Below are 12,288 nucleotides of genomic sequence, written 5' to 3'. Positions count from 1 at the left end.
AGTGGTATGAAACGAGATTGATGGATGATGCATACACTATAGTTCTAGGAGAATGTAGACTTCTATCTTGCTGACCATGCTCATGATTTGATTTGCTTTGCTCCCAATTTAATAGGGATTATGATACCCTGTATTGCGATTGGCAAGATTACAGTATATATATATATATATATATATATATATATATATATATATATATATATAATGGAAATTTTAAAATGCTATTTATGCATTTAATCAAATGATGTATTTAACTGGTGTTAAAACAATGCATATTCTAAAAATTCAAGTTTATTTAAAAAAAAAAAAATTCACATTGAATATTTTTTTGGCTTGTTGCAGTGTTCCTAGGTGTTAATGGAATGTTCACCACTTACGTACATGATTATGTTTTGATCAAGCTGCAGAGAAGAGATTTTGTAATTTACCATAATATATCCCCATCTTGTAAATCTAGTGCTAATTGGTCTCTCTCTCTCTCTCTCTCTCTCTCTCTCTCTCTCTCTCTCTCTCTCTCTCTCTCTCTCTCTCTCTCTCTCTCTCTCTCTCTCTCCAGGAGACTTGAATTCCCTGGATTTGTCTTTCAATGCTGACAGTGTTACTGCTTTGGAGCAAAATCTTCGGTCTATCTTGCTTTACTCCATTAAAAAACAATACTCTTCTTTCAACATGACCTGCACCTGTGACTTGGAGATCCTTGATAATCAGCTTGCAAGCTCAGTCTGTTCTACAGTACCCCACACATTTGAATTCCAGCTCCAGAATAGACAAAGATGGGTTGAGATTGATGTTACCGCTTTCCTTCAACCATTTGTTTCAAACCGACATAGGATTCACTTGTCCTTTAATCTCACTTGTCTGAGGAACAAGCAGCACTACAATTTTGGAAGTAATGGACCTTTACAAATGATACGGTCCTTGCCATATCTACTGTTGTATTTAAATGACACAAGCAATAAAGCGTACCACCGGAGCAAAATGCATGTGGAGCCTTCTAATTGGTCTCAAAGAAGACAAATTCTTTCAAATGTCAATGATCTGAGAGAAAACCTGCATGGACACACAAGATCTCGCCGACGTAGAGGTCAAGATGTTAAAGATGACGACACAACTATTGGATCGATCTCTTATAATTTCAGCGAGCTTTTCAAGCAATACGCGTACCATCAAAATGAATGTGAGCTTCATCAATTTCGGCTTAGTTTTAGCCAACTGAACTGGGATAAATGGATCCTAGTGCCACATCGATACAATCCAGATTACTGCAAAGGAGACTGCCCTAGGGTTTCTGGCCATAAGTATGGTTCCCTGGTGCACACCATGGTTCAGAATATAATCTATGAAAAACTAGACTCCTCCATTCCTCGACCATCTTGTGTCCCATCTGAGTACCGGCCAATGAGTGTTCTTACAATTGAACCGGATAATTCTATTGCTTATAAAGAGTATCAAGATATGATTGCAACCAAATGTACCTGCCGTTAGCTTGGCCTTAAGAAGCCTTTCATCATGTACCCAACTGTATATTACGCAATTAATCAGGCTTAATGATGACATAGACACCAGTGTTTCCTGATAATGACCATATAATCAACTACACATATAAACAATAATAGTCAATTCTAAATACAGTAAGTCATTAACATAACCACTTCTCTTTGTGGTGTATATCTATCCACTGCTCCATATTTGGAAAAAGAACTTAAAAATGAAACATTCCACTTTCCGCCATAGGGCCCAAACGTAACACTATTTTTTTTTGCAATGAATCGACCTACTAGCATATATAGTGAGGAGGTTCAAAGCAATAAGCCACGTGTTTCTCACTTTAAAAGATATTTTAATGCTGCGGAGTTGTAGTTTTTAAAACCTAAAGGTCTCTAGATGCCAAGAAGGAGGTTTTAAGATAGCTGAAGCCACTTTTTTAAATGTTTAGAGGTTCTTTGGTTTTGTTTTTTATTTTAAAGAACGGATCAAATGGTTGTCCATAGGACAACTGCCCTCCTTCATCCAAGGTATCTGAGAACAAAGTTGTCTGAAGCCTAAAGACAACCTCCTATATGCAACACTGTAAAAATGCCGTCTTAAGCGAACTGTCACTAACTCGATCTAGCGATGTCTTGCAGAAATTATGTAAAACATATGAGGCTAGATCATTGTATACAAAGTGCTAGCATTCTGCAGGATCTTTCTACAGAAACAAGGAAATCAAAGTAACAATTACATTCTGCAAAATAGTCCTTAATATATTTTATTATTAAACCTCTTATTTTTGGCATCTACAAAAGAGCAGATCCACGTGCTGAGGAATTATTCACACGTGTATTAATGCTGCTTTGCACATCTTAACTGTCACATTCCCAGCTAAAGCCCTCATTTAGGGATGGGGACTCCTTGTCAACTTTAAATATTTAAAGACTGGAGTTCTCCTAATGGAAGTAGCTTTTTTAAAATCTCAATTTAGGCATACATTCCTACATGTCTTAGTGGGGTTCCCTTCTTTAGCTGGAAGGGTGCTCACTGCACATTAGTCATTTTGTAAGTGGGTTGTGATTATACTAGCACTTTATTTCTTCTATTGCGCTGCGATTTAAATGACACCCTTCCTCTTAAAATGTCTTTAATATTTCAGTAGAAATATAAGTTGTAAGAGCACATGGCTACTGTTTCCTGTGAGCAGTCGGTGATAAGCTGCTGCCCTACTCTGATGTTACCTGGTGAATCTGCTGAAATCTAGCAATCGGGCACATATGGCACAATAATTAGTATTTCCCTGTTAGACAAAAGAGAGATATTAAGTCACTGTACACAAAATTAAAAGGAAAACGCAAACCTGTCTGGCTTAATTATTTAGTGTGTGTGGGAGTTTTTGTGTGTGGTCACATTGGTTGTGAAATGATTTTACAGCTTAAATTGGTGTTTTATTTTCCCTCTGTTATTTCTGGGTTGCTGGTGAGGTTTTTCTAATAGTCTTTAGCCAGGTGTTATTAGATATGCCATGCTTATTACATAGGTCAATCACTTTTTCTTCAATTAACAATGGTGAATTACAGATAAGTGGGGGGGGGGCTTTAACCTGTAAAACTGTATAATTGCCATGGGTCCATGGTTGCTGATCTTAAAAAAATAATAATATAGAATCACTTTATATTATACTGTAACAATGGTTCCCAAAATTACTAGAAAGTTAAATAGTCTTCAAAAGTTACTGATAAACCTTCAATTTCAAACTAATAGAGACACACTTTTTTTTTTTTTTTTTAAGATGCAGGGATGAGCAAAATGGATGGGTGCATGGTCCTCCACCCTCCATTCAAAAATTAGGAGCATTGGCTATTGAATTTTGTCCAAATATGTACATACTAGAGATGTGTGCTGACCCCCGTGTATTGTTTTTTGTATTTGGATCTAGATTAACTTTCGTGTTTTGGTTCTGGTTATACAAAACCACCCTCATGTTTTGGTTTTGTATTTCAAAATATGATAATAACAGCTAAAATCACATAATTTGGGCCTGTTTTGGTTCCTGCAGTATTATTAGCCTCAAAAACATTAATTTACAGTAATTTCCAATAAATTTTGGCCACCTCATAATATTATTTTTATGCCAAAAGGTTGCACCAAGTTAGCCGGCTGACTAAGCTAAGCGACAGCAGTGTGTGGCACAAACATATGGCAGTTAAACTTCAAACATGGCACATCTAGGTAACAGAGTGACACTGCAGTGGCAGACAGGATGGCAGTTTAATATAAACTATATGATGCTATAGAATGTTTTCATTACTCAAGAACTAGATCAGAGGCCTGAGGGCAGTGCAGGTAAATAGAGGTGGAGTATGTATGTAGTGGAAAGCAGGTAAAGGGTTAGTTAGTTCATTTAATTGTTTGATTGATGAAGAAAATGTAGGAGGAAGGGAGGGTAGTATGGCCAGCAGGTCAGCCTCCTAATGTGACATGTTCTATCTAACCCTTGTCGGGAATCCTTCACTATTAACATTTGTATTATTATTATTATTATCTTTTAAAAAATGTGTAGTAATGTACAGGTATTAGAGCAATAACCAATAAAACTGTGTCTCTGTGCAAAAAGACCACCAATGCGCCCTAAAAATACAGCCCATTCTGAAAAGAAATGTGGTGCAAGATGAAATTGTCCTTTGGCCCTCCCACCCTTATGTTGGATAGTAAAAAAGACCTGCACAGTTTAACAAACCAAGCACTTTAGCGAAAAGTTTGGTTTGTTTGGGCCCCCACAAAACACTTTTTTGGCAGGATTACCTTCAATCATTAAGGAGGAGGTTGATGGTGTTGGAGATTACATGTACTGGTCCAAACTGCTGGAAGCGAATACTGAACTGCTCGTTATTTTACAAATTATTATAATTTTGTTAACATAATTTGCGAATTCATGCAATTTATTTATGAGGAGGTACCTAGATGTAGTGTTCACGCTAGGTCTGGGGCAGGGCGTCGTCCCTAGAAAGGGGTACTCCTGCGCGCATCGGAAAAGGGGGCATGGTCACGAGAAAATGGGGTGTCTTTAATACGCATCCCCTTTTCATTACTCTTGGGGGCGTGCCCGGCACTATGCACATGGCAGGCTGCCCCCAAGCTTTCTTGTCTATGTGAATAGATGGCTGTGATCTCTGCAGTGCAATTTTTCCCACCCGTGTGACACTGTGGCAACCGCAACGTTGTTTTAGCGGGCCGCCGCCAAAAGGGCAGGGTGCATTCTGCCCTTTGAAATCAGGCAGGGCGCGGTGCCCCACTTATAGTGGGAATGCTGTGATGGTTAACGTCCCTATTTATACTAACTTTGGCTTCACAAATGGTACAGATGCCTTTACAAATGTTGTCAGGATTTGAGTGAAAATAATTCCACACCCAAGAAATGGCTTTTCTGGTCTTATGCCCAGGTATGATGATGGCTTTCTTTTTATCACAAGCAAGAACTGCCAATGGTGGCTGATTTACACAAACAAAAACTTCATCATCAACATCCTCATTAGTGCCCGATAGTACACAAATATTCCCCTCATCCTCCTGTTGCACTTCCTTCACACCATCATCCTCAATTTCTAATATTTTACCATCTAATACTAGCATAGCCGTCATGGTGTCGGTGATCCGCTGTGTGACTGGGTGACAGCTGATAGAGGAAGAAAGTATAACAGACAATTGTTCTGGGACTAAGCAGCAGCAGCCATAGTGCTCAGTGATTCTTCGGAGGAATCCAGGATATGGGAGGACTCGCTTAGCCTTATCAAATTGGATGTAGGACTAGTTCCGATCATAATTGAGGATATTGATGATGTTGGTGGTGGAGACTGCAGGTGCTTGGATCTAGAAGAGAGAATGGGGGTAGCTGACGCTGGACTGCTTGTTACTTTTTTTTAAGTTTCTGATTTTGCCCAAAACTTCATGCGCGCACTGCAAATGTCCCTACCTCTGCCTACTGTGGCTTTACAAATGCTACAGATGGCAAACAATTCTCTTCCGGCTTTGGGTAAAAATAATTCCACACAAGAGATGGATTTTTTTCATATAGGCATGACAATTGCCTTCTTATCACGGGCAAGAACTGCTTCCACTGGTGCCTCACACTAAGAACATCCTCATCATCAACATCCTCATTCGTGCCTGCGTCAGCTACACAAATATCTCCCTCTTCCTGTTGCACTTCTGCCCTAGCATCCTTATTGTCTAGGTCAGAAACTTCTTGGCTTGTGCTGCTCATCCCCACAGTGGCAGAGGGTGCAGAAATGGAGGAAGGAGGAGTCTTTTTCGAGTCCAGTAAGGTTACACACAGCACTCACGGACACACTAAGGGGTATATTTACTAAAGTGCTGTTTTTTTAGAAGTGGAGATGTTGCCCATAGCAACCAGTCAGATTCTACTTAACATTTATCTAGCACCATCTAGAAAATAATAGCTAGATTTTGATTGATTGTTATCGGCAACCTCTCCACTTCTGAAAACCCGCACCTTAGTAAATATACCCTTAGACTCTCCTCAGGTATTTGTGACATTCCTGAACACAGTCTGTTCTACTTGGCTTAGTGGCTTGACTTTTGTTTTGCACTGATTTTCTGGTTTTAATTTTTTTGATATTTCAATGATGTTGCTCATAGCAACCAATCAAATTCTAGCTATTATTTTCTAGAAGTTGCTAGTTAAATGTTAAGTAGAATGTGATTGGTTGCTATGGGCAAAATCTACATTTCTAAAAACTCTCACTTTAGTAAATATACCCCTGAGTGAGAAGGGCTTGTATAGTTGTTATGAGAGACAGAAGATGCCTCACTGGCAGCAGTTGCAGAACCACCACTCAGGGGTGTATCTAGTGATCCAAGCGCCCCTGGCAATGTAATGGACTGGCGCCCCCCTATGCAGTGCCTCCAATAGTAATCCTCCAGTAGTAATCCCCCCTATGCTGCATTGCCCCCAGTAGTTGTCCCCTCCTATACAGTGCCCACAGTAGTAGTCCCCTCCTATACAGTGGCCCCAGTAGTAGTCCCCCCTATACAGTGCCCCCAGTAGTGGCCACCCCCCTAAATTGCCCCCAGTAGTGGCCAACCCTATACAGTGCTCCCAGTAGTGGCCACCCCCCCCTATACAGTGCTCCCAGTAGTGGCCACCCCCCCTATACAGTGCTCCCAGTAGTGGCCACCCCTATACAATGCTCCCAGTAGTGGCCACCCCCATACATTGCCCCCAGTAGTGGCCACCCACCCTCTAAATTGCTCCCAGTAGTGGCCCACCCCTATACAGTGCTCCCAGTAGTGGCCACCCCCATAAATTGCCCCTAGTAGTGGGAACTCCTATACAGTGCCCCCCAGTAGCGGGCACCCCCCCATAAAGTGTCCCCAGTAGCGGCCATCCCCTATTTCAGTGCCCCCCCTGTAGTGCCAGGCTTACACACACACAAACACACACGAACAAAAAAAAAATTCAACTTACATGATCCCCGCTCCTGGTGCGACCGCCGCTGTCCGCTCTGAGTCCCGGCCGCTCTTCTACTGCATGGGAGAGACGTCATGATGTATGATGTCTCTCCCATCACATGCTGCGGGGGGAGCCGGCTCCCTCCGCGGACGATGCAGCAGCAAATGAGTCTGTCTGACTCTCATTAGCTGGCTGCTATTACAAACACACAGCTGCCGGCGGTGGCTGTGTGTTTGTAAACTGTGTAGGGCACATCGCTATCACTGCGGTCTGCCCTACACTTGTGGGGCCGGGGGACTTGTCCACCCCTTGGCTACTGATGGCACTGCCGGACGGTGCCCCCCCTTTGGTCGGCGCCCCTGGCGAGTGCCATCCTGGCCAATGGGTAGATACGCCCCTGCCACCACTCATAAATAAAGCCCAAGTCCTGAGCCTTTCCTTGCCACTGCGTGTAGTGAATGGCATGTTGGGAATTTTATATTTTTCTGCAATAAATTTCTCTTATTAGAGGTGTTTTGTACTTTACCACTGTAACATATTGATTTTTGGATTTCAGATGCCCTGACGCTTTAGTAGATGACGTTGAAGGACTAGTGTTGGATTTGTCATGATGACTTGTGGCAGCAGCTGCAGTGCTAGCATTTGCTTGCTGCTTCTACTCTTCTCTCAAATTATCGTTATGCATATTATTGAGTTATCAAAGAATACACAGACGTAGTACACACAATAGAATAAATTATTTATTTTTTAAATGCACAGCACAGTTGACACTGCGACAATCTCAGCAATTATACAACTATATGTATGTGAACAAAACGCACTGGGGGACAGCGCACAGCTGTAGTACGAACAACAATAGGAATAATTATTTTTTCTTCAATTTTTTTAATGCGCAGCTCAGCTGACACTGTGTGCATTCACAGCGCTTATATGTACGTGAACAAAACACTATATCCTGCTATCTCTGGGTATCTTTTGCTGGAGGAACCTCATTGTTACTCTTGGATACCTGGCCAAGCTCCCTTCCCACAAAGTAGCGCCAGCTCATTTTTGCTGTAAAGAAGTTGAGGTGCTGTTGCTGCTTGTGGTGGAGAAGCTGCACCACACCTCACAGCAGTTAATGGCTGGGGATAAACCGCACATCTGGGGTTAATCCTGGAGCAGGTCAAGACATTTGTGCGTCACAACTTAGTATATACATCTCTGGTATTGAAAGATCAAAGAACACAAATTTTCTTGTCTGGAGGACAGACCAAAGGTATCCCCATTGCAAATGGCAAATGTTGGGTTGAAGATTATGAAGTGATGGAAGTAGGGGTGCTGGAATGACTCCTTGAGGGGGATGTTCTGGGAAAGTACCTTGAACAATGGTTGGCAGCTATCAGGCCAGATGCAGTGGATTTTTGCATCATCACCTTGCTGTCTCTGCACCAAATACCCGGTGGTAGGACGAATGGTTTCAGAACAGTTTTGAGATTGTGTTAGGAAATCAAAATAGTTGTATAGCCTCCTGGACACTCCTCCTTTTTCAAACTGTGTTTAACACTTCGTGTTTTGTGTTAAATGTATTTAATGTATGCCAGGTAAGGCCATATACACTGCTACTGTTGATTAAACATGTCTTTTTTTTTTTCTGTACTATTATGGTGCATACACACGGTCAGATTTTTCTTCAGATAACGATTTAAAAAATCATTGATATCTGAAGGAAAATCTGTCAGATGAACGATGCGCGTTCCCGATGGTCAGATAACAATATATGACATCTGATGTGTTTGCAGTCAGACTTGGCCGATTCCACTCATTTTAATGCAGTCAAAAATCGTTCAAATCGTTCATCTGACAGATCTGACAAATCTGCTTCCGTGCTAACTATTTGACAAATAGAAAGATAATCGTATCTATTTGTCAAATAGTTAGCACGGAAGCAGCTGTATCATTCCCAGGTGCGCTATTGTTAATTTTTGATAATAAGATCTGACAAATCTGACCGTGTGTATGCTCCATTAGTTGTGTAATATACCTTCAGACCAGTGGCGAATCTTACCTAGGGGCTGCGAGGCTGCACCCTCCCCCAGTAAATTAAAAGTGGAAAAATAAAAGGGAATGTCTCAGGGCGCTACAATGTTGCCACCTTAATAAACTGAATACTATAACATAAATTAAGTCTACTATAAAAAGTCTGTACAAAGAAGACATTTATATGAAGTAATTTATGCAAGTCCTTTCAATAATATAAAAGTCCTCTTCTATCCAATAGGATACTTATATGAAATATCCATGGATCAAGTCACTATTCAAATAGGAGTCTTTTCCAAGTTGCATGGAGTGTACTCTCATCTCAAATCATATGCATGGAGTGTACTCTCTTAAGTCTTATGCACTCAAAATAAACAATAGAAAGAAGAGGACATTTTATTGTTGTATTATGGGAACTTATCGGGCAGCATAACTAGGAGCGCCAGTAAAATCCTCCACTGTTCAGTGATTGGCTTCACTGTAACTGGACGTGGCTTCCTATTGGAAGCGCCACCTGGCAGTCATGCTGAAGACAGGCAGCCAGGGGGGGTGCCTCCTCCCCCTGGGACTGCCAGTCTGGGCTGCGATCCGCAGAGAGCGGCTTCCAGTGGAAGCTGCTGCTCTGCCTTTGGGGCAGCCCTACAGGACATTGTTTGCAGCCCCGAGAAGCTGGTGTTAGGCATACTTGGCGCCACCGTCTGCCAGATTCATTGAGCAGGCACTACTTTAACCCAAATGCTAGTGGGTTATATGATTGTGTGATTTGCATGGTGGTGAACCCACTAATATTTGTTCAGAAATTTGCTGTATGTGTTGCACCTGACGAATAAAAGGGAGCACTGTGGGGTCGATTCAGAGTTGCACATAAGTTGACCATAATTATATCTGCATTGGAGGTGCAGAGCAATAGGTAGAGATGTGTGCATCTATGTGACTGTACCACTCCTATCCCTACACTTGGTTTCATAGTCTTCTTCATTATATGAATTATACTTGATAACTGTATACAATTCGGAATAGCCCACATTGCGTCTACCTTCCCTTACTAAACTTAGCTTACATGCAAATGCTCCATTACCACCCAATTATGCAGACAGAATGGTCAGTTGGTTAGGTGAAAAGGAGCTAAATAATACTCTGCTAACTTTTATGCCATTTAACATCGGCCCTAAAAAAGCATTGGCTGTCGCATGATTTGTTGGGGTGTGTGTGTGTATGTGTATATATATATATATATATATATATATGAATGAGAGAGAGAGGGAGAGAATGAGAATGTAATATTGTGTTTGTTGAATGCTGCTTTGTGAGTCCTATGAACTGTTATTTGAATATGTGTTATAATTTATACCTCAGGAGAGAGAAACTCTGCAAGTATTGCTTTAAGTGAAGTGACCCATTCTAAAAAGCTTGAACTCATTAATAATGAAGTTATTTGTTTGCATCAAATTGGTTGTGCATTTACTGTGTCTGGAGGTGGGAACCCTTACCTTTCTGCTGTGGTGTGGCTAAAGGAATGAAACTGAGCTACCAAACACAGAGTCACGGAGCAAGGGTGGATTCTACATCCCACTAAAATCAGACCTGAGAAAAAGATCCAACACATGGTAACCTATCTCATTTTATTTGGGATACCACATATGTATGAGAGGCTCATCCCAAGTTATCATAATTGAAACACTCATAAAAAAATGTTTTTGCCACATAATCAATTAGGGTAATATACATCAATAACATACATTAATCTGTATTCAAAATATGTATTATTAAATTGAGCTTAAAACTGAAGTATTGCTGAATCACAATCTCTGAGGGTCAGATTCACCTGCAAGGGTCCAGGGACGCAGCCATCGGATGATCTGTGAAAAAACATGGCCATCTGAGTAACAGTTAGTTTACCCAGGATGGCTGGTGTTTTCAAATCTGATGGAGCTAGTGATGCTGCATCAGAATACACAGCCACTGGCCTCAGCACACCTTGAAAGCGGAGCTCTCCGACGCCGATCCCTTCCTGACCCCAAACAGCCGCAGTATGTAGCATTCCTGCTAGGCTGTTTTAATGGGGGGCCGCGCCCTTCACAAAATTCAAAAGGGCAGAGTGTGCCCTGCCCCTTTTGGCGGAACCTCGCTAAAACAGCCTGCCAGATGCCATCTCTACAGTGTCCCGAGGGTGAGAAAAATAGCGGTGCAGCGGTCACCGCCGGTGAATGGATGCTGGGAGCATGCACCCGGCATCAAATCACAGAGAAGGGAGTGCTTGGGGCTGCCCGCCATGTCCGGAAGAGCATGGGATGCCCCCAAGAGTGTTAGAAATGGGTTATGTCTTAAAGACGCGCACCTTTTCTTATGGCCATGCGTGCCAGAGTGCCCTTTCTCTTGGTCCGGGGCCTTGTTCAGTTCCTGGACCTAGTGAACATTAAACATGTCAATCATGCTGCTGCCAAGGGGGACTGCGACAGCGCACTAAGTAACCGATCAATAATCATCGGACTTGTAAACAAACCATTGTGTTTGTGTACACGTCTAATTCAGGCTCTAATTGCCTTATCACAAAGGAGTCATGGACACTCCTTGGGAATTTAACATCAATGCTATAGATGAGGAGAGATGCATAAATATAGCCTAGACAATGATGGAATGACTTTTTGATGGGTGGAAAATCCGGAATGTTATAGTACTGCTGTTTTACAGGGTACAGGTATGCCTCATCCACTGACCGTTACATAAACTGGGTGACGTATGACAGGAATGCCCGCAGTACCATTTGAGTACACAATTGGTAGTCTGTGGAATTGTGAAAAGCTGAAACAAAGTAACAGCGCTAATGGATAGAGAGATATTTTAAATAAATGTATATCATATACACATGGCTTGGTCAAAATGAACACAATTTAATAGGAACGTATGAAAACATGAATATACAAGCTAAAATGTGCAATATTGCAATAGGGATTGGCCCCACAACACTATAATGAGTCGCCGAGTCCAGTATCAAGTGAATAGCCGGTGAAAGTCCCAGTAAGAGGAGTACATTACCAAGTGAGTACTGTAGCAGGAGGTCCTTGCATACAAACTAAGGGCCTGATTCAGAGCCGGTCGCTATTTGCGCTCGCTCGTCCAGAAAATAGGGGTGGCTATTCAAATTAACCGTTCGCTGTTTGCGGTCTGTTAACGCCTCTAGGTCTGAACGAGCGAACAAAACTTGCGGTCGTTTTTTGGGAAACTACGCCCCCTGGCCGCTCGCATTCCTACGTCATGTCCGCTATTTATTAGATTAATCGAGTACATTGAACAGGGTATGAGCTGCTCGCTATTCTTGTGGT

At 41.9% G+C, this 12,288-nt stretch overlaps 1 protein-coding gene across 1 annotated transcript in view; it reads left to right on the top strand.

Moving 5' to 3' along the window:
- The window catches only part of GDF9 (growth differentiation factor 9), a 42,748-nt gene extending 39,924 nt beyond the window's left edge, over positions 1-2,824 (top strand). The window contains exon 2 of the mRNA XM_088444106.1: positions 557-2,824. Within this exon, the coding sequence (XP_088300232.1) occupies positions 557-1,485 (929 nt within the window). The 3' untranslated portion in view covers positions 1,486-2,824. The remainder of the gene's footprint in view (positions 1-556) is intronic.
- The last annotated feature ends 9,464 nt before the right edge of the window (positions 2,825-12,288 follow it).

Source organism: Taudactylus pleione, unplaced genomic scaffold, assembly GCF_031769625.1.
Source record: "Taudactylus pleione unplaced genomic scaffold, aTauple2 ptg000349l, whole genome shotgun sequence".
In the NCBI taxonomy this organism is placed as follows: Eukaryota; Metazoa; Chordata; class Amphibia; order Anura; family Myobatrachidae; genus Taudactylus; species Taudactylus pleione.
Note: the sequence above shows the minus strand (reverse complement) of the source record. Positions and strands in the feature narration are given on the sequence as shown.